The sequence below is a fragment of the Centroberyx affinis genome, unplaced genomic scaffold (assembly GCF_046629955.1).
Source record: "Centroberyx affinis isolate AG114_WGS23_722 - 3 ecotype Tasmania unplaced genomic scaffold, CSIRO-AGI_Caff_v1 ptg008778l_1, whole genome shotgun sequence".
NCBI classification, from domain to species: Eukaryota; Metazoa; Chordata; class Actinopteri; order Beryciformes; family Berycidae; genus Centroberyx; species Centroberyx affinis.
In genome coordinates, this window is record NW_027284313.1 from 32,692 (window position 1) to 55,000 (window position 22,309).

The window sequence follows — 22,309 nt, forward strand, 5'->3', positions numbered from 1 at the left end:
AAAACATTACAGCGATTCTGTTAAAAGTAAGAGTTGATAATTTGTACAGTGTTCCTACAGTGGTAGCCATCATTGCCCCCACCCCCCCACCCCCCCACTCCCTTTCATATATTCTACCTTCGTGATACTGAAGGCTTTTCCTCTCGGGGGTGCGGCTGCAGTGCTGCAGTGAGCAACGAGACGAGTACAAAGTAAAAAGGAGTTTCCTCTGTCTGCAGTGGAACCTGAATCAGACGCGGTGACTGGTGAGAACATGGAGGGACGGGCAGTTTAAGGGCGACCTGCTAGGTTTTATATCAAACTAAAAACATAAACTTTTATCTAAAAAGGAGTCCCCCCCCCCCACCACCACCCCAAAAAAACCCTATTTGCACTAATCCTTTCTTCCCCTCCCTCCCCTCCCCCTATCCTCCCTGTAAAATCCCTACAGTAATTCAAACACACACATTGGGGCGTATTATAATAATAATTATCAGTATTACCTATCTGGGCCTGCGCTACACCAGGCCTTCATATATCTAGCTATGCGACACAGGGCTTCATGAAGACAGCAGAGTCATAATGTGATCACGATTCGTTAAATTAAATTGACACAAAAAAAAAAAAAAAAATGCATCGGGGTAACTGGGGAAACGCTTGAATTGCAGATGGTGAATGTTAGAGCCTGAACATGTTTAGCTGAGTGAGAAACTGAAACCACCAGCCTGGGTCAGAGACTGGCTTGTGACGGACAGCAGTTCATACACGCGAGGAAAAAAAAAAAAAAAAAAGCAAGTGGATTTGACATCCTGTACTTTCACTGACGTCCCTGATAGGGTGTTATGCACATAAAGTTCCTGAAGGGGGAGCTGTCTTCTCCCGGTTGAGTCAAGAGACAGATCTGGCTGCATTTACACAGATCCAAAATAAAAAAAAATAAAAAAAAATAATAATAATCAGAACCCAATTTCTAATCCTTTGTGACTCTTGACGGGTTAAAAAAAAGTGTGTGAATCAGATTCGGTGTGGATTGTCCCTGTTTGGAGATCAGATCTGTACTCATAAAACCAAATTAAGACAGAATGACATACAGAAGGCTCAGAAAACTTAAAAAAACTTAAAAAAAAAAAAAAAAGGAGGAATAATGAACAGTCTAGAGAGCCAGCTATCCTTCCAGTTATTACAAAATCATCTCTGTGCCGCAAAAAGGTTAAACAGCGGATCTTGTAGGTTTGTGTAAACCAGGCCGGGGGACGATGAAGAGTAAAGATCCTGATCCAGTGGTGGAGGGGATGGAGGAGGTTTTTCTGTCGTGGGTTCGGTTCGACGCCGACAAACTTCCTGGCGTTTCCCCTCCTCTGGGACGGTCACGCCTGGTCCACGCCGGTCTACGGTGGGGGGGGGGGAAGCAGTGAATGCTGGGAAACCGCGGCGGTTTTGGACAGCAGAGTCGTCTTGTAGAACGCCCGTGGTCTTACTTCCGGACTTGAGCAGAGCCGCCAAAAAGCCTCCGTCCGGTCCGAGCGGAGGAAGGAAGGAAGCCGGCCGGCGGACCCGAGCGGCTCGATGGAAGAGCCGACCGGGGGAGACGAGACCGCCGAGTCCGTCCGGGTGGAGGCCAGAACCAGAGCAGGAAAAAAAAAGAAAAAGAGAAAAAGAAAAAAGACCTTCTTCCGTGTACTGCATCTGGAGTCCGGCTGCCAGATCTCTGTGCTGAAATCCCCCCTTTTTTTTGTTTTGTTTTTTTTGAAGACATCATGAAGAAACCGCTAACGGGGAACCAGTCCACATGAGGACAGGAGACTTTTTTTTTTTTTTTTTTTTTTTTGGCTGGTAAAATCGCTGCCATGTTCAATCTTCCACCAGCCGAGTGTTGAGAGGAGAGTGATGGAGAGGAGACGGACTTCCAAAATAAAATCCTTTGGAGTCTTTTATCCTGAACAACCAGAGATTTTCAGGGGAAACATGGGAGGGGGGGTCGGGGGTGGGTCAGGGGGTCTCCAACTTGGAATGAATACAAATGAATCATTGATAAAATCTCCTTTTTCTGCAATCTTATATATTATATTATCATTATTATCTAAAAATAAAGACATATAGATTCTGCAGTGATATTCTATTGTATACAAACTGAAACGAACTATCTGCAAGATCACACTGTTCCTGTTGCTGCTGCTGCTGCTGCTGTTGCCGATTGTTGTTGCTGTGGTTGTTGTTGTTGCTGCTGTGGTTGTTGCCGTTGTTCTCAAGCTGAGGTCGGGTCCAGAGGTTGACTGAGATGGACAGAACGGGACAGAAGGAGACAAACGGGCCGACGGACGAGTCGCGCCTAGTCGTCTTCGTCGTCGTCGTCGTCCTCCCCCTCGTCCTCCGCCTCCCTCTTTCTCTTCTCTCCCCGGACTCCCGCCTGCTCCTCTGCAGAGAGAAAGCAAAACCAATCGGATCGATGAGAGGACAGGACGCCGACCCATTAAAACTCTCGCCGTGTGATTCAAAAAAGGGGTCTGGGCTGCAGAGCTCCGCTGTCAGGCCCAAGGAGTCAGGCCAGCTCCACGCTCAGCTCTCTTCTTCTCTCATTCTAATGACGCAGCCCAATGTTCTTCTTCATCGTTGGTTTATTAAATTGCCAACTAGTATCTTTTTCTGTCGGCTATTTTAATGCTCAATCCGACGTTGTTGTAGGTCGGTTAATTGATGTTTTTGTTTGAAATTATGTGTCTAATGGGCTGTTTTTTGCATTTTTTTTTTTTACGTGTGAATAATTAAGTGTATGCATGAATGAATGAAAACAAGCACTAAACAAAATTAATGAAATCAGCAGCTAGAAACGGAGGGGAAGGATGAGATATCTCTTCTATTGTTATGATATTTCATCTCTCCCGGTTAGCATTATCCCCAAATCATAAGACAGTCATGAAACAGTCTATGTCGTCCCCTTAAACATTTTGCTGAATCATTAATTAGGGAGATTTGTTGTGAGATTTCATCACTCACAACCGTGTTTTTTGTGGCAGCCTCGTGGGGCTTTTATTTTGAAAAGAAAATGCGCTTCGGCAACAAGCCTGGAAATGTGGCGAGCTTCACTGAACTTCAGCTTGAGAGGGAACCGGGAGTTCAAAATAACTGACGAAGAAGAAGAAGAGACCTGAGCATGGAGCGGGCCTGACAGCGGAGCGGGCCTGACAGTGGAGCGGGCCTGACAGCGGAGCTCTGCAGCCAGACCCTCCCTGTATGACTGTTGAACGTCTCTCGGTACAAAATGGCGGCTCTAGAAAGAAGCCCTCGCTCTTTGATCCTGAGGGACTGACACCAAAACCTGACGTTTACCGCTGAGGTTTTACATCCTGAAACATTTTCTCATATCAGACTGGAAACATCTGGAGGTGACGTCACCTCGTCTCTGATTGGCCGGTTATCCACCAAGAAAAATAGAAATAACTACAACTTTACATTACAGTGATTCTGAAGGAAGTTTGTCCTTTCAGAAGATGAAATGTTTGAAAACTGCCCACAATATTCTACAAATATTAATGTTGACAGTTTCTTTCCCAACAGCCAATAAGAGCTCTAATTCCACTCCAATGGAAATAATCATAAACAGGAACCTGAGGGTTTGCTGTAAAATACACTGATTTACATATCATTACCATATGGTTCTATATTTTCTGGGGCAGCCATTTTTGGTTCCATGTTAAAAGGGATTCTCCGGCTTCAAAGACTCCCCAGATACTCTGTGTGTGTGTGTGTGTGTGTGTGTGTGTGTGTGTGTGTGTGTGTGTGTGTGTCAGTCAGCTCCCCTGGCATGTTGGATGTATGGAGGAGTTTGTTGTAACTGAGCACATCGACAGGGGAGAGAGCACTGCCTACTGATCACACACACACACACACACACACACTGTCTGCTGCCTACGCATGGCTTTGACTCTTTGCATCTGTAGCCAGCAGAAGTACCTCTGTGTGTGTGTGTGTGTGTGTGTGTGTGTGTGTGTGTGTGTGTGTGTGTACACTTGAAGCTGCAATATAAAACTTTTTACACGTTAAAATAATAAATCCCCTAAAGGCCTAAATCCCCAGTTTGTCTGAAACCGTCTCGTCAGTGATGCCGGGACATTTTGGGGGCGTAAACCATTTCCTGTGGGCGTGTCTTTAGGGGGGCGGGGCCAGCGCCGAGCCGGGCGTGTCTGTCAAGGTGCGGCTTTACGCTACAGCTGACCTGATGATGTCATCAAGATGACTGACAGGTGGTGGGGCGGGGGAAGGGGGCGGGGCTAACCATACACTTCAAAGTTGCAGATTGGAGCTTTAAACATGAAAACTGTCCTTCTCTTCCACTCCCAGCACTCGTCCTCCATTGTAATCCAACGGGGGAAAAAAAAAATACAAATGTGAAAATTCCCTCTAATAATCCAAGATTTCCTCTCGCACTGATCGGTGACCATCCAAAACAATGCAATCACTATTGGTTTCAGTGAAGAGTTTTAGTGTCCCATGGTCTAAATGCTACTTGGGGAAAATTTCACTAGTATTGTTTCAATTGAGAATTTTAGCGTCCGATTGTCTTCAAAGCTTTTCAGAAAAGTTAATTAGGCTTTGAGTGGAATTTCAGCAATATTGGTTCAAATGGAGAGTTTTAGTGTCACATGGTCCAAATACGATGTCACATGGTACACTAGTATTCGTTTAAACTGAGTTTTAGTGTCCCACCGTCTAGATGCTGTTCATTTCATTAGTACTGGTTTCACTCGAGAGTTTTAGTGTCCCATGGTCTAAAACTCGAATGAAACCCCAATACTAGTGAAATCCTCTGAAACCATATTTAGTGTCCCACCATCTAAATGCTGTTAATTTAATTAGTACTGGTTTCAGTGAAGAGTTTTAGTGTCCCATAGTCTAAATGCTACTTGGAGAAAATGTCACTAGTATTGTTTCAATTGAGAATTTTAGTGTCCGATTGTCTTCAAAGCCTTTCAGAAAAGTTATTTAGGCTTTGAGTGGAATTTCAGCAATACTGGTTCAAATGGAGAGTTTTAGTGTCACATGGTCTAAATGCTATTCATTTCAGAAGTACTGGTTCAAATGGAGAGTTTTAGTGTTCCATGGTATAAAAAACGTTTCAGGGAATGTCATTGTTTTGGTTTACATTTAGTGTCCCATGGTCCAAGTACGATGTTCACGTGGTACACTAGTATGAGTTTTAGTGTCCCACCATCTAGATGCTGTTCATTTCATTAGTACCGGTTTCACTCGAGAGTTTTAGTGTCCCATGGTCTAAATATGGTTTCAGAGGATTTCACTAGTATTGGGTTTCAATTGAGTTTTAGTGTCCCACCATCTAAATGCTGTTCATTTCATTAGTATGGGTTTCAGTGAAGAGTTTTAGTGTCCCATGGACTAAATGCTACTTGGGGAAAATTTCACTAGTATTGTTTCAATTGAGAATTTTAGTGTCAGATTGTCTTCAAAGCCTTTCAGAAAAGTTAATTAGGCTTTGAGTGGAATTTCAGCAATACTGGTTCAAATGGAGAGTTTTAGTGTCCCATGGTATAAAAAACGTTTCAGGGAATTTCATTGCATTGGTTTACATTTAGTGTCCAATAGTCCAAATACGATTTCACATGGTACACTAGTATGAGTTTAAACTGAGTTTTAGTGTCCCACCGTCTAGATGCTGTTCATTTCATTACGACTGGTTTCATTCAAGAGTTTTAGTGTCCCATGGTCTAAATATGGTTTCAGCGGATTTCACTAGTATTGGGTTTCAATTGAGTTTTAGTGTCCCACCATCTAAATGCTGTTAAATTCATTAGTCCCGGTTTCAGTGAAGAGTTTTAGTGTCCCATGGTCTAAACGCTGTTATATGACAGCGCTGCAGAGCGTCTCCTTTCATCGCCGTATAGATCGACTTTAGTATTCAGCTGCAAAAGAAATACCCATGATGCACCGGGAGCGGTCAGTGTGCTCTCTGTTCACTCACCTTCCTCCTCCTCCTCTGCATAGTCATCCTCCTCCTCCTCCTCCTGACAGAGAGAGGAAGGGAAAGACAGACAGATAGTACAGAGAAATAAATAACAGTTATCTTTAGTTACACTACAAAACTACATGGGGGGAAACAGCCGGGTGTCTGCAGGTTTCAGAAAGCCACGTTTAAGAGCTGGACTCGAATTCAAGACCAAAATACAGAAACCAACCTGTCCAAACCAGCCTGTTTCTGATTGAACATAACTAGTGAAAAGTCGTGAAAATATAAAGGGGCAGAATAAGAAAAAGGACACAAGGACATGAAGTCCAACTGTGTTTACAGATTGTTCTACTGACCCGGGGCCAGATTCACAAAACCCTCTTAAGAAAAAAAATCTTCAAGTGCCATTTTTTTCTTGACTTTAGTCTTAAGAAAAAAAATAGGAAAAAATGCTATTCTCAAAAACAGCTCTTATATCTTTTCTTAACTTTCTTCTTATGTTTCTTCCTAAGAAAAAATTGAGGAATAAATGGTATTCTTAAAATGAAAGTTCTCAAATTTGTTCTTGATTTTTTTCTTAACTTTAAGACGGCCCTTCACCTGTCTTAAAACTCCTACAGTGAAAAGGTAAGCCTCTAATATCATATATTTAAACACATTTTAGACAAGTAGGTTATAGTTCAAAGTCTTCATAGGTTCCCCTACACCTAACATTAAGATGAACATTTATTGTAAAGCTTTATTTGGTGTAGGGCCAGGTAGGCCTCTGTCTCATGTCTGTTGGAAATAAGATGCAAATTTTACAGTTACCAACAGCAACCAATGTTTCAATCTTTGCTCTAGTTGCTCTAAATAGGTTTTTCCCCAATTGTTTTGTAGATGGAAGCACTTTGGGTTGTCTCCTAGCCTTGTCTCCTAGCCTCCTAGCCTTGTCTCCTAGCCTCCTAGCCTTGTCTCCTAGCCTCCTAGCCTTGTCTCCTAACCTCCTAGCCTTGTCTCCTAGCCTCCTAGCCTTGTCTCCTAGCCTCCTAGCCTTGTCTCCTAGCCTCCTAGCCTTGTCTCCTAGCCTCAATGGCAGTAAGCCTAAAGTTTATTAACCAGAATTAATTCAGGCCCTATTTTGAGAAGTTCTTAAGTTGGAAAATTAAAGAAATCTGTAAGAAATGAGACTGTTACTAAGAAAATATTGAGGAATTGCACTTAAGAGCCTTCTTAAGAACTTCCTCTTACTTTCCTCTTATGTCATTTCGTAAGAACTATCTTAAGAACACATTGGTGAATCCGGCTGCCGGTTCTGGACCTGCCATTGCATGGTGAAACAAGACTGCTAATAGTTGGATTTAAGACATTTAAGACTTTTTCAGAACCTGCAGACACCATGACCATCAAAATCCTGGGGAATATCCTCACAAAAGTGGTTCTAGGCGGACTAAAAGTTCTCCGTGGAACTCCTACATCACCAAGGGGAGCGGTGTCAGTCTGGTGCAGCACTGGAAGCGGACTAAACTCCCGCTCCGCTCATCAGAGACGGAACAACACTGCGGCTAGTTTCAACATGGAGGGCAGACTCACACTACATCAGTTTGACCAGGTTCATCTCCATCAGACCGACTCTGACGACCGCCTCTGAGACACCAGGGTGGAAGAACTCTTCAATAGACTGGGCATTTATCCTAAATTTTTACTGGTTCGATTTCCTGATCTGCAACTTGTTTTTTCTCAGGTCTGAAATCCTTTTTTCCTCCAAGGCATCTCAGCGCTGTGGACGAAACATCCAAGTTGTATGTCGGAGAAAATCGTTTATCGTATTCAGAAAAGTAAATCCTGAGCAGCACCGGCTCATTTTCTGTCCAATTTTTAATTTTAACATTTTTCCTTTGCACTGAAAAAGAAATGATGTAATAAAAAAAAAGTCATTATAGAAAGTCATTCATCTAACGCAAGCTTTTTCAGCAAAAAACACTTTCTGTCGCTAACGTCCAGCAGAAATGAATGTGAAGAAAATGTTATTCTTAATAGAAAAAGGAAAGAAAAGTCCGATCCCTGTGAACCAAAGTTTGTCTCAGAGACTTTCTTGTGCTCTGATCGGCCATTTTGGCGGTAAACCTGGTCAAAACTTCTCGCACCGGGGGTCAATCCATCAGTCCGGATCAATTCAGTCGGCCCAGGAAGACGGGATGTGGCAGAGAAAAGTGCACATTCACATTCACTGTACTGAATTTCCACTGAAAATGAACCTTTTAGATTCATCAGCATCCGCCTTCCTGAAAATAGTTTCCCCAAGAACCGGTTGGTCAACGTTAACGCTGCGTTCACCCTGAGCAACACGTCAGTCACCAGAATCCATCCAGCTCCTACAGCTGAGCGACCAAGGAAACCCATTGGCCTCCATCTTCCTTCCTTGTTTCCCTACTGAACATATTTAAAAATGGAGAAGTTGATTCCAGACATTCAAAGCTTCCCAGTTCTCTACAGCTTTCATTTGAAAGACGACAGGAATAAACGTCTCAAAAACGAAGCTTGGAGAACGTCTGATCCATCCTTGGGAAGCTCTGAGGTCATTTTATTGAGTTAATTTTCTGGCTTGCGCTAGCTAGCTATGTAAACTCTAAACCAAACCAGGCAAAAATACAGGATTTGACATTTCAAACTGTGGCGGTGCAGACGGAGGCTCTGGCCCCGCCCACAGCCTGTCAGGCTCTGGCCCCGCCCACAGCCTGTCAGAACAGACTGGCTCTGGCCCCGCCCACAGCCTGTCAGGCTCTGGCCCCGCCCACAGCCTGTCAGAACAGAGACGGGCTCTGGCCCCGCCCACAGCCTGTCAGGCTCTGGCCCCGCCCACAGCCTGTCAGAACAGAGACGGGCTCTGGCCCCGCCCACAGCCTGTCAGAACAGAGACGGAGGCTCTGGCCCCGCCCACAGCCTGTCAGAACAGAGACGGAGGCTCTGGCCCCGCCCACAGCCTGTCAGAACAGAGACGGGCTCTGGCCCCGCCCACAGCCTGTCAGGCTCTGGCCCCGCCCACAGCCTGTCAGAACAGAGGTGGGCTCTGGCCCCGCCCACAGCCTGTCAGGCTCTGGCCCCGCCCACAGCCTGTCAGAACAGAGGCGGGTCGACCAGGCTGATCGCAGTGTGAACGCACAGTTAGAGCTGAGAGGCTTTGGGGCAGCGGTCCTCAACAAGTTCAAGAAAACAACCAGAGAGGAAAACTACCGGCTCTGTCTACAGGCCACAGGGGCGGAACATTCACAAATATAGAGGTGATGTCACCCCCCTCTGGCAGCCATCTTGGAGGTCCTCAGCTCTGTGAACAGCTGACTGTGTTTCTGTCTCAACAGAATTGAACAGACGGTTAATTTCTGTCTGTTTCTGACTGAACTGATCATTTCATCACTGATCCATCTGATTGATTTAGTGTTTAGATAATGTCAGCTTGTTAGCTAGCTAACCATAGCATCTGGTCAGCTAACCATCACTGTCTTGTTGTTAACACATCTGATTAGCACACTAGCTAACGTAGCTAGTAGCAGCTAGCGTTAGCGTGTTCACATTAACATCAGTGTGTTTGCTGGCTAGTTAGCTAGCTAACAGTTTGTTCAGGTTTACTGAGCTGACTCTTCTCAAGCTCCAACTCTTCATGTTTTGGAGTAGAGACTAGAGCTAAAGAAACAGATCTAGCTTGTAGAAAAACCTTCAGTCCTTTAGTGAGAATATGAGGTTCTGACATAAAGAAAGGGCGTTTGTTACTGAGATTATGGAACAATGACGCCGTCTTGGGTATTATTGCTATATTATATAATTTCTTTAACATTTGTACAGGTGGCGGCAGGCCAGTGTGCCTCTCCTCGCCAGCTGAGGACCAGTGCATTATGGGAAACGGGCCTCTGGCTGAATTGAGCGTCGATTGACCCCGGGGCGAACGCTAGACTCTGTTTCCCACCTGCGTGCCCTGTTTCATCAGAAAGGACAGGCCCACCTCTCCTCCCTCTGAGCCCTCCTCATCCTCCTCTTCGTCCTCCTCGTCGTAGTCTCCCGTCGGCCCGGCGCCGTCCTCGCCGTCCTCGTCGTCGTCTGCAAACACAAGTTTGATTGACAGGTTTAATCAATGAGTCCGTCCCTGCTGAAATGTCCTTGAGCAAGACACCGAACCCCTACCAGGCTGCTGGTCTGACCTCTGACCTCCCTGTGGAGCGATCTAACAGTTTATCACATTGTTATTATGAATATGAACAACTTTTCTCTTGAAGACGGCCTTAACCCGTCCTGGTTCCAGACTCCTGAATCTCGTCCCGCCCACTTTTCATATTTAGTCGAGCGATTCAGAGTCTGGTGTTTCCCTCGTCGACGGCTTGTTCTCAATCCAGCCAATCAGAGCCTTTGTGGGCGGGACTAAGGTTTGAACTGTTGAAACCAACCGGCTGCAGCATCATGTGACTGAAGTGACGTTCACTTTGCTTTACGTTGCTTTGGAAGATTCATTTTTCCACTTCACATTTCTCTATAACTCAAACGTCTTGTGGAGTGTTTGTCTAGCTAGAGAAGATTCCTTCCCTGGTTTCCTGGTCAGGTCAGGCGTGTCAGTTTACCACATCAGATGGTCTGATGCAGGTTTTGTATTTTGTTTGGTGGACTTTGTCGGTCTAAGTGTAGCAGGCCTTGCTAAGTGGATGTTAGCAGTAACATTAGTTAAGTTGCAGTAGTGAGCCGTTATTGGTGATGTCCCTTTGTTGCCATCTAGTGTATGGTCTTAACAGTGATGGCCAGAAACAGTGTTTTGTGAAGCTTCATATTGTGATTGGTCCTTGTACCTGGAACCATGGGATAAGAAAAGTGATTGGTTCCTAAATAATTGGGTCCAACTCCCAGCTGTGTATTAACTCTGCCCTTGTGTTTATTACCAAATTGAACCTGGACAGCTCAACGCTCTGAAGAAGGCTCTGTGCCGAAATGCGTTTTTCTATTGTGATGTGAGCCAAATAAATAAGTGAAATGTTAGTATTTTGTCCTTCTTGACTTGGAAATTTGAGATGTGCTGCCTTTTCAGAGTTTTTGGAACATGCTCTGGATTTTGGGTTCAGCACTCCACTGATAATCCCATTGTTGAAGTGCAACCTCCTTTTCCAATTCAGTCTTGTGAAGTGTTTGTCTAGCTAGAGAAGATTCCTTCCAGGTTCCCTGGTTTCCTGGTCAGGTCAGTCGTGTCAGTTTACCACATCAGATGGTTTGATGCAGGTTTTTATTTTGTTTGGTGGACTTTGTCGGTCTAAGCGTAGCAGGCCTTGCTAACGGATGTTAGCAGTAACATAAGTTATTAAGTTGCAGTAGTGAGCCGTTATTGGTGATTTGATTTTTCATTCTCTTATGTTCATTTGTCAAGATGCTTACAGCTGACAAGTTTTCATTTGTTTCTGTCTCACACACTTACACACTCCACCACACACACACACACACACACACACACCTTCGTCGTCAGCCTCGGAGTCGGGGGCCTCGTTGTCCTCCTGGTCGAAGCCGTCCAGGTACGTGACCTGGGGCAGCAGCTCGAACACGCTCTCCCTGTACTCCTCCAGCGTAGTGATCTCACAGTTAAACAGGTCCAGGCTCCGCAGGCTCTTCAGGTTTTGCTGCAACACAAAACACACAGCGGCATGTCAGCAGAGAACCTGGACCAGCCTGCTGCTTTCTGCACATGGATCCTTCAGAGCATAGAGAGACAGTATGTGGTGCAGTGTGTGTTGTTGCTCAGACTCATTTTTGGTGATTTTCATGTTTTAACTTCAGTTGAAGGATCTCATGGTTCTCTACAGGATGGAAGTTTTATGAAACCTTTTCAATCCTGTTTGGATAAACTGAAAAAGTCAGAAACAAGGCTGCTTTTCTTAGTTCCTGAAAAGCTGACATTTTGGTTTTCACCCGGTAGGAGTGACATGGTATTATCACTATCAATCCCAAACTATGGAAACCATGTGATGTTAACCATGTAGTCTGTCAACATGGAACGTTATGTTGCTTTCACAGGTTTTGCTATCAGAGAATATAGTAATATAATATAATATAATATAATGGTCACATGTTATGGCATGGCAGCATATCAGCATACAGTAGCAGCATGTTATCATACCTTATACACTACATGCAGAACAGGCTGCATGTGTGAAACGGCAATTTTATGGTTTCATGTGTGAAAGCGGCTCATGACTAATAATAATGATAAGAAGAAGAAATAGTATAGTTGTTCTCAACATTATTCTCACACCTAATACTCCTGTAGACACACCTGTATTTTGTATTTTGTGGATGTATTTTATGTCCTCTTATTTTTTCCCCCTTTTTTTCCTTTTTTCTATTTTAACTTTTTTTTTTTTTTTTTTAAAGCCTCCGGTGGACAGGTGTTGTAAATTAGCGTTTCACTACAAACACTAATGTAAGCTTCACTGTGGAAGAAATCTGGTAGGGAGACCAGACCAGAAGCTATTTACATTTCTCTGTGTGTGCGTTTGTGAGTGTGAGTGTGAGTGTGAGTGTGAGTGTGTGTGTGTGTGTGTGTGTGCGTGTGTGTGTGTGTGTGCTGACCAGCGCCTCCACGTTGCTCAGCTCTTTGATCTTGTTCCCGCTCAGGTTGAGGTAGGTCAGGTTGGGACATTTCTCTGACAGAGTCTCCAGAGCACCGGAGATGTTGTTATCACTCAACTCCAACTGAGAACACAGGAGAACACAGGAGAACAGTCAGGAGAACACAGGAGAACAGTCAGGAGAACACAGGAGAACAGTCAGGAGAACACAGGAGAACAGTCAGGAGAACACAGGAGAACAGTCAGGAGAACAGATAGGAGAACAGATAGGAGAACACAAGAGAACAGTCAGGAGAACAGTCAGGAGAACACAGGAGAACACAGGAGAACAGTCAGGAGAACACAGGAGAACAGTCAGGAGAACACAGGAGAACACAGGAGAACAGTCAGGAGAACACAGGAGAACAGTCAGGAGAACAGATAGGAGAACACAGGAGAACACAGGAGAACAGTCAGGAGAACAGTCAAGAGAACACAGGAGAACAGTCAGGAGAACAGTCAGGAGAACAGTCAGGAGAACACAGGAGAACACAGGAGAACAGTCAGGAGAACAGTCAGGAGAACAGTCAGGAGAACAGTCAGGAGAACAGTCAGGAGAACACAGGAGAACACAGGAGAACAGTCAGGAGAACAGTCAGGAGAACACAGGAGAACAGTCAGGAGAACACAGGAGAACACAGGAGAACAGTCAGGAGAACACAGGAGAACACAGGAGAACAGTCAGGAGAACACAGGAGAACACAGGAGAACAGTCAGGAGAACACAGGAGAACAGTCAGGAGAACACAGGAGAACACAGGAGAACAGTCAGGAGAACACAGGAGAACACAGGAGAACAGTCAGGAGAACACAGGAGAACACAGGAGAACATAGGAATAAGCAGGTAAAGACAATTAATAAATCAATAATAAAAATAGAAGTGTGTGTGTGTGTGTGTGTGTGTGTGTGTGTGTGTGTGTGTGTGTGTGTGTGTGTGTGTGTGTGTGTTTGGGACGGGACGATACGATTTGATACCTGATCTGAGGTTCAGGATCAATACATCAGGATCCGATGTGATCAATAACAGTTCAGTGACAACAAAGTCTGACTGTGCAGAATTCTGTTTATTTCTGAGACTCAAATCTTTCCAGCGATGCCATTGGCTGCTGGAATGTAAACAACAATTTAAAAATGTCTTTACAAAGTGACAAAAATATAATTTGGATGGAGAGCTTGTGAAACTCTTTTGATCAACTTTTTATCGTCTTTTTATCATCTTTCTATTGTCTTTATCATCTTTTTATCGTCTTTTTATTGTCTTTTTATCATCTTTTTATCGTCTTTCTATTGTCTTTATCATCTTTTTATCGTCTTTCTATTGTCTTTTTATCATCTTTTTATCGTCTTTCTATTGTCTTTATCATCTTTTTATCGTCTTTCTATTGTCTTTTTATCATCTTTTTATCGTCTTTCTATCGTCTTTTTATCATCTTTTTATCGTCTTTCTATTGTCTTTTTATCATCTTTTTATCGTCTTTCTATTGTCTTTATCATCTTTTTATCGTCTTTCTATTGTCTTTTTATCATCTTTTTATCGTCTTTCTATTGTCTTTTTATCATCTTTTAATCGTCTTTTTATTGTCTTTTATCTTAACTCTGTCTTAATTTTATCTTACTTTTATTCTATTATTTTGGTTTTCATCCGACGATTATACCACTATTTACTTGAATGTTTGCTCTTTTCCACCTCTGTCCTCCTATGAATTTAATCCCTGTTTATTATCCTTTTATTGCCTTTTACATAATTTGAGTCTTCTGCTTTTATTTTGTCTGTCAAAAACGTATCTAAATGTGTGTGCTATATAAATAAATTATTACTTTGTATTGATTAATTTTTGTATTGTATTTGTATATGTTGATTGTTTAGTATCATTGGATTGTTTAATTTATTATCATTATTATTATTTATGTATTTTGTTTTGTTTATATGTTGTTAACCCCTCGAAAACAAGATGGTGCATCTCAAGGGGTTTATCCTCTAATTAAATTTTGACAAAAAAAAATTGAGATATATTGAATTTATTTATGTATCGTCCCATCCCCTGTGTGTGTGTGTGTGTGTGTGTGTGTGTGTGTGTGTGTGTGTGTGTGTGTGTGTGTGTGTGTCACCTTGCGGAGCTTGGGCAGGGAGGGCAGCTTGGCCAGCGAGCTCAGACCCACGTTCACCATGCTGAGGAACTCTAGCTCCTTAAAGTCGTCCGTCAAACCCTCCACCTCTCCGTCTGTGGAGCGACAGTTATCCACCACCAGCTCCGCTACCTGGAGGGGGGGGGGGGAGGGAGGGAGGGAGGGAGGGAGGGAGGGAGAGAGAGAGAGAGAGAGAGAGAGAGAGAGAGAGAAGAGAGAGAGAGAGAGAGAGAGAGAGAGAGAGAGGATTCAGTCAGGACTTTCTTTCCCTTCTGTACTCTTTTATTTCTTCACCAGATTCTATTTACTATTCTCTTTCTTTCTTTCTTTCTTGCTCTCTTGCTTCGTATGTTTCTCTCTCTCTCTCTGTCTTCCTCTCTTTCTTTGAGAGATGTCTGACCAGGTTCAGCAGTTTTGGAAAACAGATGATAGCTGACATTTTTTGCCGCTGTTCAGCATCTTTAAATTTTACTCTTACATTTCTCATATATTTCTATTTTCTCTTAATTTTCTGTTAAGAGTAAAAATAAGAGAAGTGAACTCCAGATGCACCAAACGTTCTTAACCATCCAACTCTGCTCTTACCCAGGTGCTGAATGATGAATCCACTTGATCATAAACTGGAGGGGCGTGGCCGATAGTTCATTAGCATAGGTAACGCCCCTAAACACCATATAAGGGCAGGTGTGCCGTGTGTAAAGACTCTGGCACATGGCCAAGAAGAGGAAGAACTTCAGCAGTAATGAAATCGACTGTTAAATAAACTTAAACAAAGTAAACGTGATTTCCCAGAGCGTCAGGACTGACATTACAGGAAAATCACAAACGCAGCAACGGCAAAACATTCATGATGCTGTAAATGTCGAGTCAGCAGAGAGACGCACAGGAAGTGAAAAGAAAAGAAAATGGTTTGACATGAAAATGGAAGCAAGAACACACCCAAGCCAAGTGCTCCATGAGGACAGGAGGAGGAGAGGAGGAGGACAGGAGGAGAAGAGGAGGAGGACAGGAGGACGACAGCAGGAGGACAGGAGGAGGAGGACAGGAGGAGGACAGCTGGAGGAGGACAGGAGGAGGAGGACAGGAGGACAGGAGGAGGACAGCTGGAGGAGGACAGGAGGAGGAGGACAGGAGGACAGGAGGAGGACAGCTGGAGGAGGACAGGAGGACAGGAGAAGGACAAGAGGAGGACAGGAGGAGGAGGACAGGAGGAGGACAGCTGGAGGAGGACAGGAGGACGACAGCAGGAGGACAGGAAGAGGAGGACAGGAGGAGGACAGGAGAAGGACAAGAGGAGGACAGGAGGAGGAGGACAAGAGGAGGACAGGAGGAGGAGGACCTAAGAACTGAAGAAATAACTGGAGCGGTGGTGTCTGTCCAGTCTGACGCTCCACTTGACAGCGATGCTGCTCATAATAATCTAAATTTGATTATAAGATATTCATGTATTTTTTTATGTTCCTCAAATTTAAAACTTATGTTTCCTTGCATTGGACAAACAATTTGTGGACTGTGAAAACTAAATGTTTTTTTCTTATCTTGGTCAGAGTCTCTCGACCACTCGGAAAATGTTCTCTCACCTAAGAGAAGAGCAACAATAAGGAAACACTGGTGACTCCCAGAAATCACCGGGTCCCAACATCATAAGAACAAATCGTGGAGACGAAAATTTGTTCGTATATCACTTCCTGCATGAGGCCCAATGTCTTGTCAGAGTGGAAAAGCTTATTGTATTGAAAAGTTACTGTATAATACATGTCCTGTTACTGTATAATACATGTCCTGTTACTGTATGATACATGTCCTGTTACTGTATAATACATGTCCTGTTACTGTATAATACATGTCCTGTTACTGTGTAATACATGTCCTGTTACTGTATAATACATGTCCTGTTACTGTGTAATACATGTCCTGTTACTGTGTAATACATGTCCTGTTACTGTGTAATACATGTCCTGTTACTGTATAATACATGTCCTGTTACTGTATAATACATGTCCTGTTACTGTATAATACATGTCCTGTTACTGTGTAATACATGTCCTGTTACTGTATAATACATGTCCTGTTACTGTATAATACATGTCCTGTTACTGTATAATACATGTCCTGTTACTGTGTAATACATGTCCTGTTACTGTGTAATACATGTCCTGTTACTGTGTAATACATGTCCTGTTACTGTATAATACATGTCCTGTTACTGTATAATACATGTCCTGTTACTGTGTAATACATGTCCTGTTACTGTGTAATACATGTCCTGTTACTGTATAATACATGTCCTGTTACTGTATAATACATGTCCTGTTACTGTATAATACATGTCCTGTTACTGTGTAATACATGTCCTGTTACTGTGTAATACATGTCCTGTTACTGTATAATACATGTCCTGTTACTGTATAATACATGTCCTGTTACTGTGTAATACATGTCCTGTTACTGTGTAATACATGTCCTGTTACTGTATAATACATGTCCTGTTAGTGTATAATACATGTCCTGTTAGTGTGTAATACATGTCCTGTTACTGTGTAATACATGTCCTGTTACTGTATAATACATGTCCTGTTACTGTATAATACATGCACTTTTTCAAATCTAGACGTGTTAGTAAACATATAATTTAAATACTATCTGCTTAGTGTCTGGGCGTCTCATCAGAGTGTCCCACTTCACATTTCTCCATTATGTCTCATATGATTCTACTTGTATTTTAACTGATTTGTGAATAAACTGAACTGAAAGCCTGTGAAGCAACATTTAGAGCATGGTGGGAAAAATCAAATTCATCTAGTTTTGGAAAGCACTTTGTAGTAGTAGTAGTAGTATCAGTAGTACTACATAAGCAGTAGTACAAAAATCTTTATGTACGGTGGCCCAGAGAGCTCAACACACTGCAGCTTCAGAAAACACAAATAGACAAAACACAAGCAGATTAAGAAAACATCTTCATCAATTTGACAACACATGCTGCAAATACACACAACACAACCAAACACACACAACACAACCAAACACACACAACACAACCAAACACACACAACACAACCGAACACACACAACACAACCAAACACACACAACACAACCGAACACACACAACACAACCAAATACACACAACACAACCGAACACACACAACACAACCAAACACACACAACACAACCGAATACACACAACACAACCAAACACACACAACACAACCAAACACACACAACACAACCGAATACACACAACACAACCAAACACACACAACACAACCAAACACACACAACACAACCGAATACACACAACACAACCAAACACACACAACACAACCAAACACACACAACACAACCGAATACACACAACACAACCAAACACACACAACACAACCGAATACACACAACACAACCAAACACACACAACACAACCAAACACACACAACACAACCAAACACACACAACACAACCGAATACACACAACACAACCAAACACACACAACACAACCGAATACACACAACACAACCGAACACACACAACACAACCAAACACACACAACACAACCGAATACACACAACTCAACCAAACACACACAACACAACCAAACACACACAACACAACCGAATACACACAACACAACCAAACACACACAACACAACCGAATACACACAACACAACCGAACACACACAACACAACCAAACACACACAACACAACCGAATACACACAACTCAACCAAACACAGAAACACTCTGTGAGTAGCACAGAAGACACAGATCTGTTTCCAGGGGACACAGAAAAGCGACGCACCCGGCTGGGACACACTTGTTCAATGAATCATGTGATCACGATGTTAAAATAAACCAAAAAATCTTAAATTTTAGCTCATTTTCCAACACCACTGATGAGTCACCGACTTCTATAACTTCAAAAGTCACAAAGCATCGAACAACGAGTGTGTTCTGTATTTGGTTGTGTTTTGTGCATTAGAGCTGCAACAATTAATCGATTAGTTGTCAACTATTAAATTAATCGCCAACTATTTTGATAATCGATTAATCGGTTTGAGTAATTCTTTAAGAAAAAGAAGTTAAAATTCTCTGATTCCAGCTTCTTAAATGTGAATATTTCCTGGTTTCTTTCCTCCTCTATGACAGTAAACTGAATATCTTTGGGTTGTGGACAAAACAAGACATTTGAGGACGTCATCTTGGGCTTTGGGAAACACTGATCCACATGTTTCACCATTTTCTGACATTTTATAGACTGAACAACTAATCGATTAATCGAGAAAACAATCGACAGATTAATCGACAATGAAAATAATCGTTAGTTGCAGCCCTAGTGTGTATTTGGTTGTGTGTGTTTGCAGCATGTGTTGTCAAATTGATGAAGATGTTTCTTAATCTGCTTGTGTTTTGTCTATCTGCATGTGTTTTCTGAAGTTGCAGTGTGTTGAGCTCTCTGGGCCACCGTATTTATGACATAAAATCTCAGTGAGTCTATCAATCTGATGGCAGTTAGATGAGTCTATAGATATAGACTCTATAGACTCATTTAATAGAGGAGTTAAAGTCTTTTAAGGTGCAGAAAGCGTTAAAGAAAAGCTTTTTCTGGGAATGTCACTGATGTTTGTTTACCATGCCCCCCCCCACACACACACACACACAGGTTATAGTGGTTACAGTGGGTATAATGGTTATATAACCAGCATGGAAACTGTTCACTAGTAAGAGAAGGAGCTGCAGCCTGCAGGGCGAACAAGGCATGAATGAAGAAATGGAGGCTTGACAGCTTTCAGACCTGTGTGTGTGTGTGTGTGTGTGTGTGTGTGTGTGTGTGTGTGTGTGTGTGTGTGTGTGTGTGTGTGTGTGTGCGTGTGTGTGTGTGTGTTGGGGGTTTAGCCTACTGTAATCTGCAAGAATACGTTGCGCATGTGCGTGTGTGCGTGCACGCGGGGGTTTAGCCTACTGTAATCTACAAGAATAGTATGTGTGTGTGTGTGTGTGTGTGTGTGTGTGTGTGTGTGTGTGTGTGTGTGTGTGTGTGTATTGGGGGGGGGGGGGGTCTGAGCCTCCACACACACCATCTGCCGGCTTCCCCCAATTCATAAAACATGACACCACCAAGTTGCCCGTCTGAATGTGTAATTCATGTTAAACTGAAGCGGGCTGGTTGTGATGCAGTCGGTCGGTTATATAATCACATCATGGAGTCTGGAGGAGAAGAGGAGCGACGCAGCGTTAAAACACCGACCGAGCCGCGCTGCTATCGATCTGAAACGGAAATAAGAAACGGTATTTTAATCGATTTGGGCCGTTTGACCGAGATTAACGGCGGAGTTGTTCGCCACGCGCGCTTAACACGCATTAAATCCAGTCTGATGACGAGCCGCCGCCTGTAGTTTGATCTGCTGGAATCTGAACTGTGTTTTCTGATAATATACAGCGGGAAGTAAAGTAATCACAGCGTGTCACTGTAACGACTTATTTTATTCGGTAACGTCATTATCACTGAAATCGAAATTGTAATTCGTTCCAGTAGCCTACTCCTAACTCGGTAAAGTAATCGCGTTACTGTGACGCGTCACGGAGCAGCGGCTCCTTGTTTTTGATCGGTAAATGCGCCGTTATTCCTGAAACTGAACTAGTTACTCCTTCATACAAGTTCGTTACACTTCCTGTTGCCGAGGGGAGTAATCAGATTACTGCAGCGCGTTACCACCCAACACGAGCTCCACTTAAAATGTCTCTGACCGACCTCAGTCCGCCCCGCGTCCGCCGCCGAGCACGGTCGCTCGGCGATTAGTTACGCGCAATTTTTCGACAAACGCTTCAAAACAGACGTTACATCTGGTTGAAAAATCACGGTTCACGACCCGGTGGCTCATGAAAAAACACCAGGGGAGAAAATAACTCGGTGGAAGTTAAAGCCGTCGGCGAGTTAAAATGTCCGCTCAGAGAACGACGAAGCACAAACCGCCGTTGTCGTTGTTGTTGATGTTGATGCGCCGTTCGGCTCGCGGCCGCCCGCGGTGAGCTCCACAAACACCCCGCGCGCCGAAACACCGAAACACCCGAGAACCCGAACCTCCACACGGACAGTTTTATGTGTTCTCTCTAGGAAAAGCCTCGCACTCATTAAAGGCGACTTTGTGTGCGCGCCCCGGTGGGCGATCAAAAGTTAAACTCGTCGTTAGTCCGTGAAGCGGTTTTTACATGGACAACGCACGAGACGAGTCCGAACCGAACTTCAGTCCGAGGCTAACCGTCCCCGGTGGGATGAGAACAGAAAACTGGAAGCTAACTGGTTTCGGTCTTGTAATTCGTGTCCGCGCGGCCACCTTGAAGGGATTTCTCCCGGGAGGAGGAGGGACGGACGGCGGCGCTAAGATGCTTTCACATCCAACTGGGATCGCCGTTCCCGGTTGACGCGTATGCTGTAGTTTGTCCAACTGTAACCTGATCGATAACCCGATCGATATCCGAGGTTTAGCGGAGTTCCGGCCAAGTGTCCACAAACAAACTTGCGGTCGGAGCGGCATCGTGAAGCGGGTCCATGTGAGCGGCGGAGCGGCCAGGCTCCGCCGCTCGCCCGCTCCCGGGTTATTTCAGGCAACAATCAAACAGAAGTTAAACCGAGCGGCTCACCTCCGCCGGGGTCCGGTTCCGCAGCTCCAGGCTGATCCTCTTCTTCATCTCCATTTTGGATTCTTTTCCCTCCGCGCGGCGCTGACAGTCGGTAAAATGTTGAGGAAAGTCTCGGCTCTCGCGCAGTAGCTGCTTTCCTCTGCTGGCCACAGTTTGCCTACTGATCCTCCATGATACCTCGCGCCCTGCCCCCCTCGCGCGCGGCCCGCCCCCCGCGACCCGGGGTTGGTCGCGTGCCTCCGCTCGGACGCCGATTGGACGACCGCCACGTCGCTCGAGTCTGATCGGCCATAATCCATGAGGTGGGCGGAGCTTCCTGCTCCTCTGACGCCGGTTGGATGACCGACACGTCAATCAAACTTGATCGGGCGTAATCCGCGAGATGGGCGCGTTTTCCCTCTTCTCCGATGCTGGTTGGATACTCGGCACGTCAATCAAAACTGATCGACCGTAATAATCCGTGAAATGTGAGGAGGAGGAAGAGGAGGGGGGGGGGTTATTTTAATACGGTGAGCCAGGCCGTCATGCTGTAGCCTAGATAGTAATAATGACGATAATAATCATAATACATTAATATTCAATATTAATAGTCATTATTATAATGATTATTATTATTGTATTATTAGTAGTAGTATTAACAATAACACTAACAACTCCAATGTTTTTTGTTTTTTTGCTCCTCCTGCCCTTTGTTCTCACTGAAACCTTTAAACACACACACACACACACACCACACACACACACACACACACACACACACACACACCACACACACACCACACACACATGAATGGGCACCAAGTGTAGATGTCCCCCCTTCCAAAAACTAAAATATTGATTCCTGATCAACTTTGACCTTTGCATCCCCCCCCTCCCCCCTCCCCCCTCCCCTCTGCAGCCTCCATGATGCTTCTTCCCGCCGCCTGCAGCTCTGTGGAGGGAAAATGGCTGACGGTCCCTGAGCCAGGCCATAGAGCCAGAGCAGATAGACAGGACA

General features: G+C 44.1%; 1 protein-coding gene across 7 annotated transcripts; it reads right to left on the reverse strand.

Annotated features, from left to right (window-relative positions):
• Nucleotides 1-419: 419 nt before the first annotated feature.
• On the reverse strand, nucleotides 420-21,460 carry LOC139640249 (acidic leucine-rich nuclear phosphoprotein 32 family member E). 7 transcript variants are annotated; one of them, XM_071514429.1, is made up of 8 exons: nucleotides 21,313-21,460; nucleotides 14,658-14,807; nucleotides 12,512-12,634; nucleotides 11,400-11,562; nucleotides 9,879-10,009; nucleotides 5,950-5,996; nucleotides 3,373-3,379; nucleotides 420-2,392 (listed from the first exon to the last, which is right to left on the reverse strand). In XM_071514429.1, exons 1-8 carry the CDS (start codon nucleotides 21,364-21,366, stop codon nucleotides 2,309-2,311), a joined length of 759 nt encoding a protein of 252 aa, XP_071370530.1. In that variant the 5' UTR covers nucleotides 21,367-21,460; the 3' UTR covers nucleotides 420-2,308. The 7 variants fall into 7 exon arrangements, with proteins under 7 accessions (XP_071370530.1, XP_071370529.1, XP_071370532.1 ...); XM_071514428.1 differs by lacking the exon at nucleotides 3,373-3,379 and adding an exon at nucleotides 10,247-10,264 and having other exon boundaries at nucleotides 420-2,394; nucleotides 5,954-5,996; nucleotides 9,879-10,012; XM_071514431.1 differs by lacking the exon at nucleotides 3,373-3,379 and having other exon boundaries at nucleotides 420-2,394; nucleotides 5,954-5,984; nucleotides 9,915-10,009.
• Nucleotides 21,461-22,309: the final 849 nt, after the last annotated feature.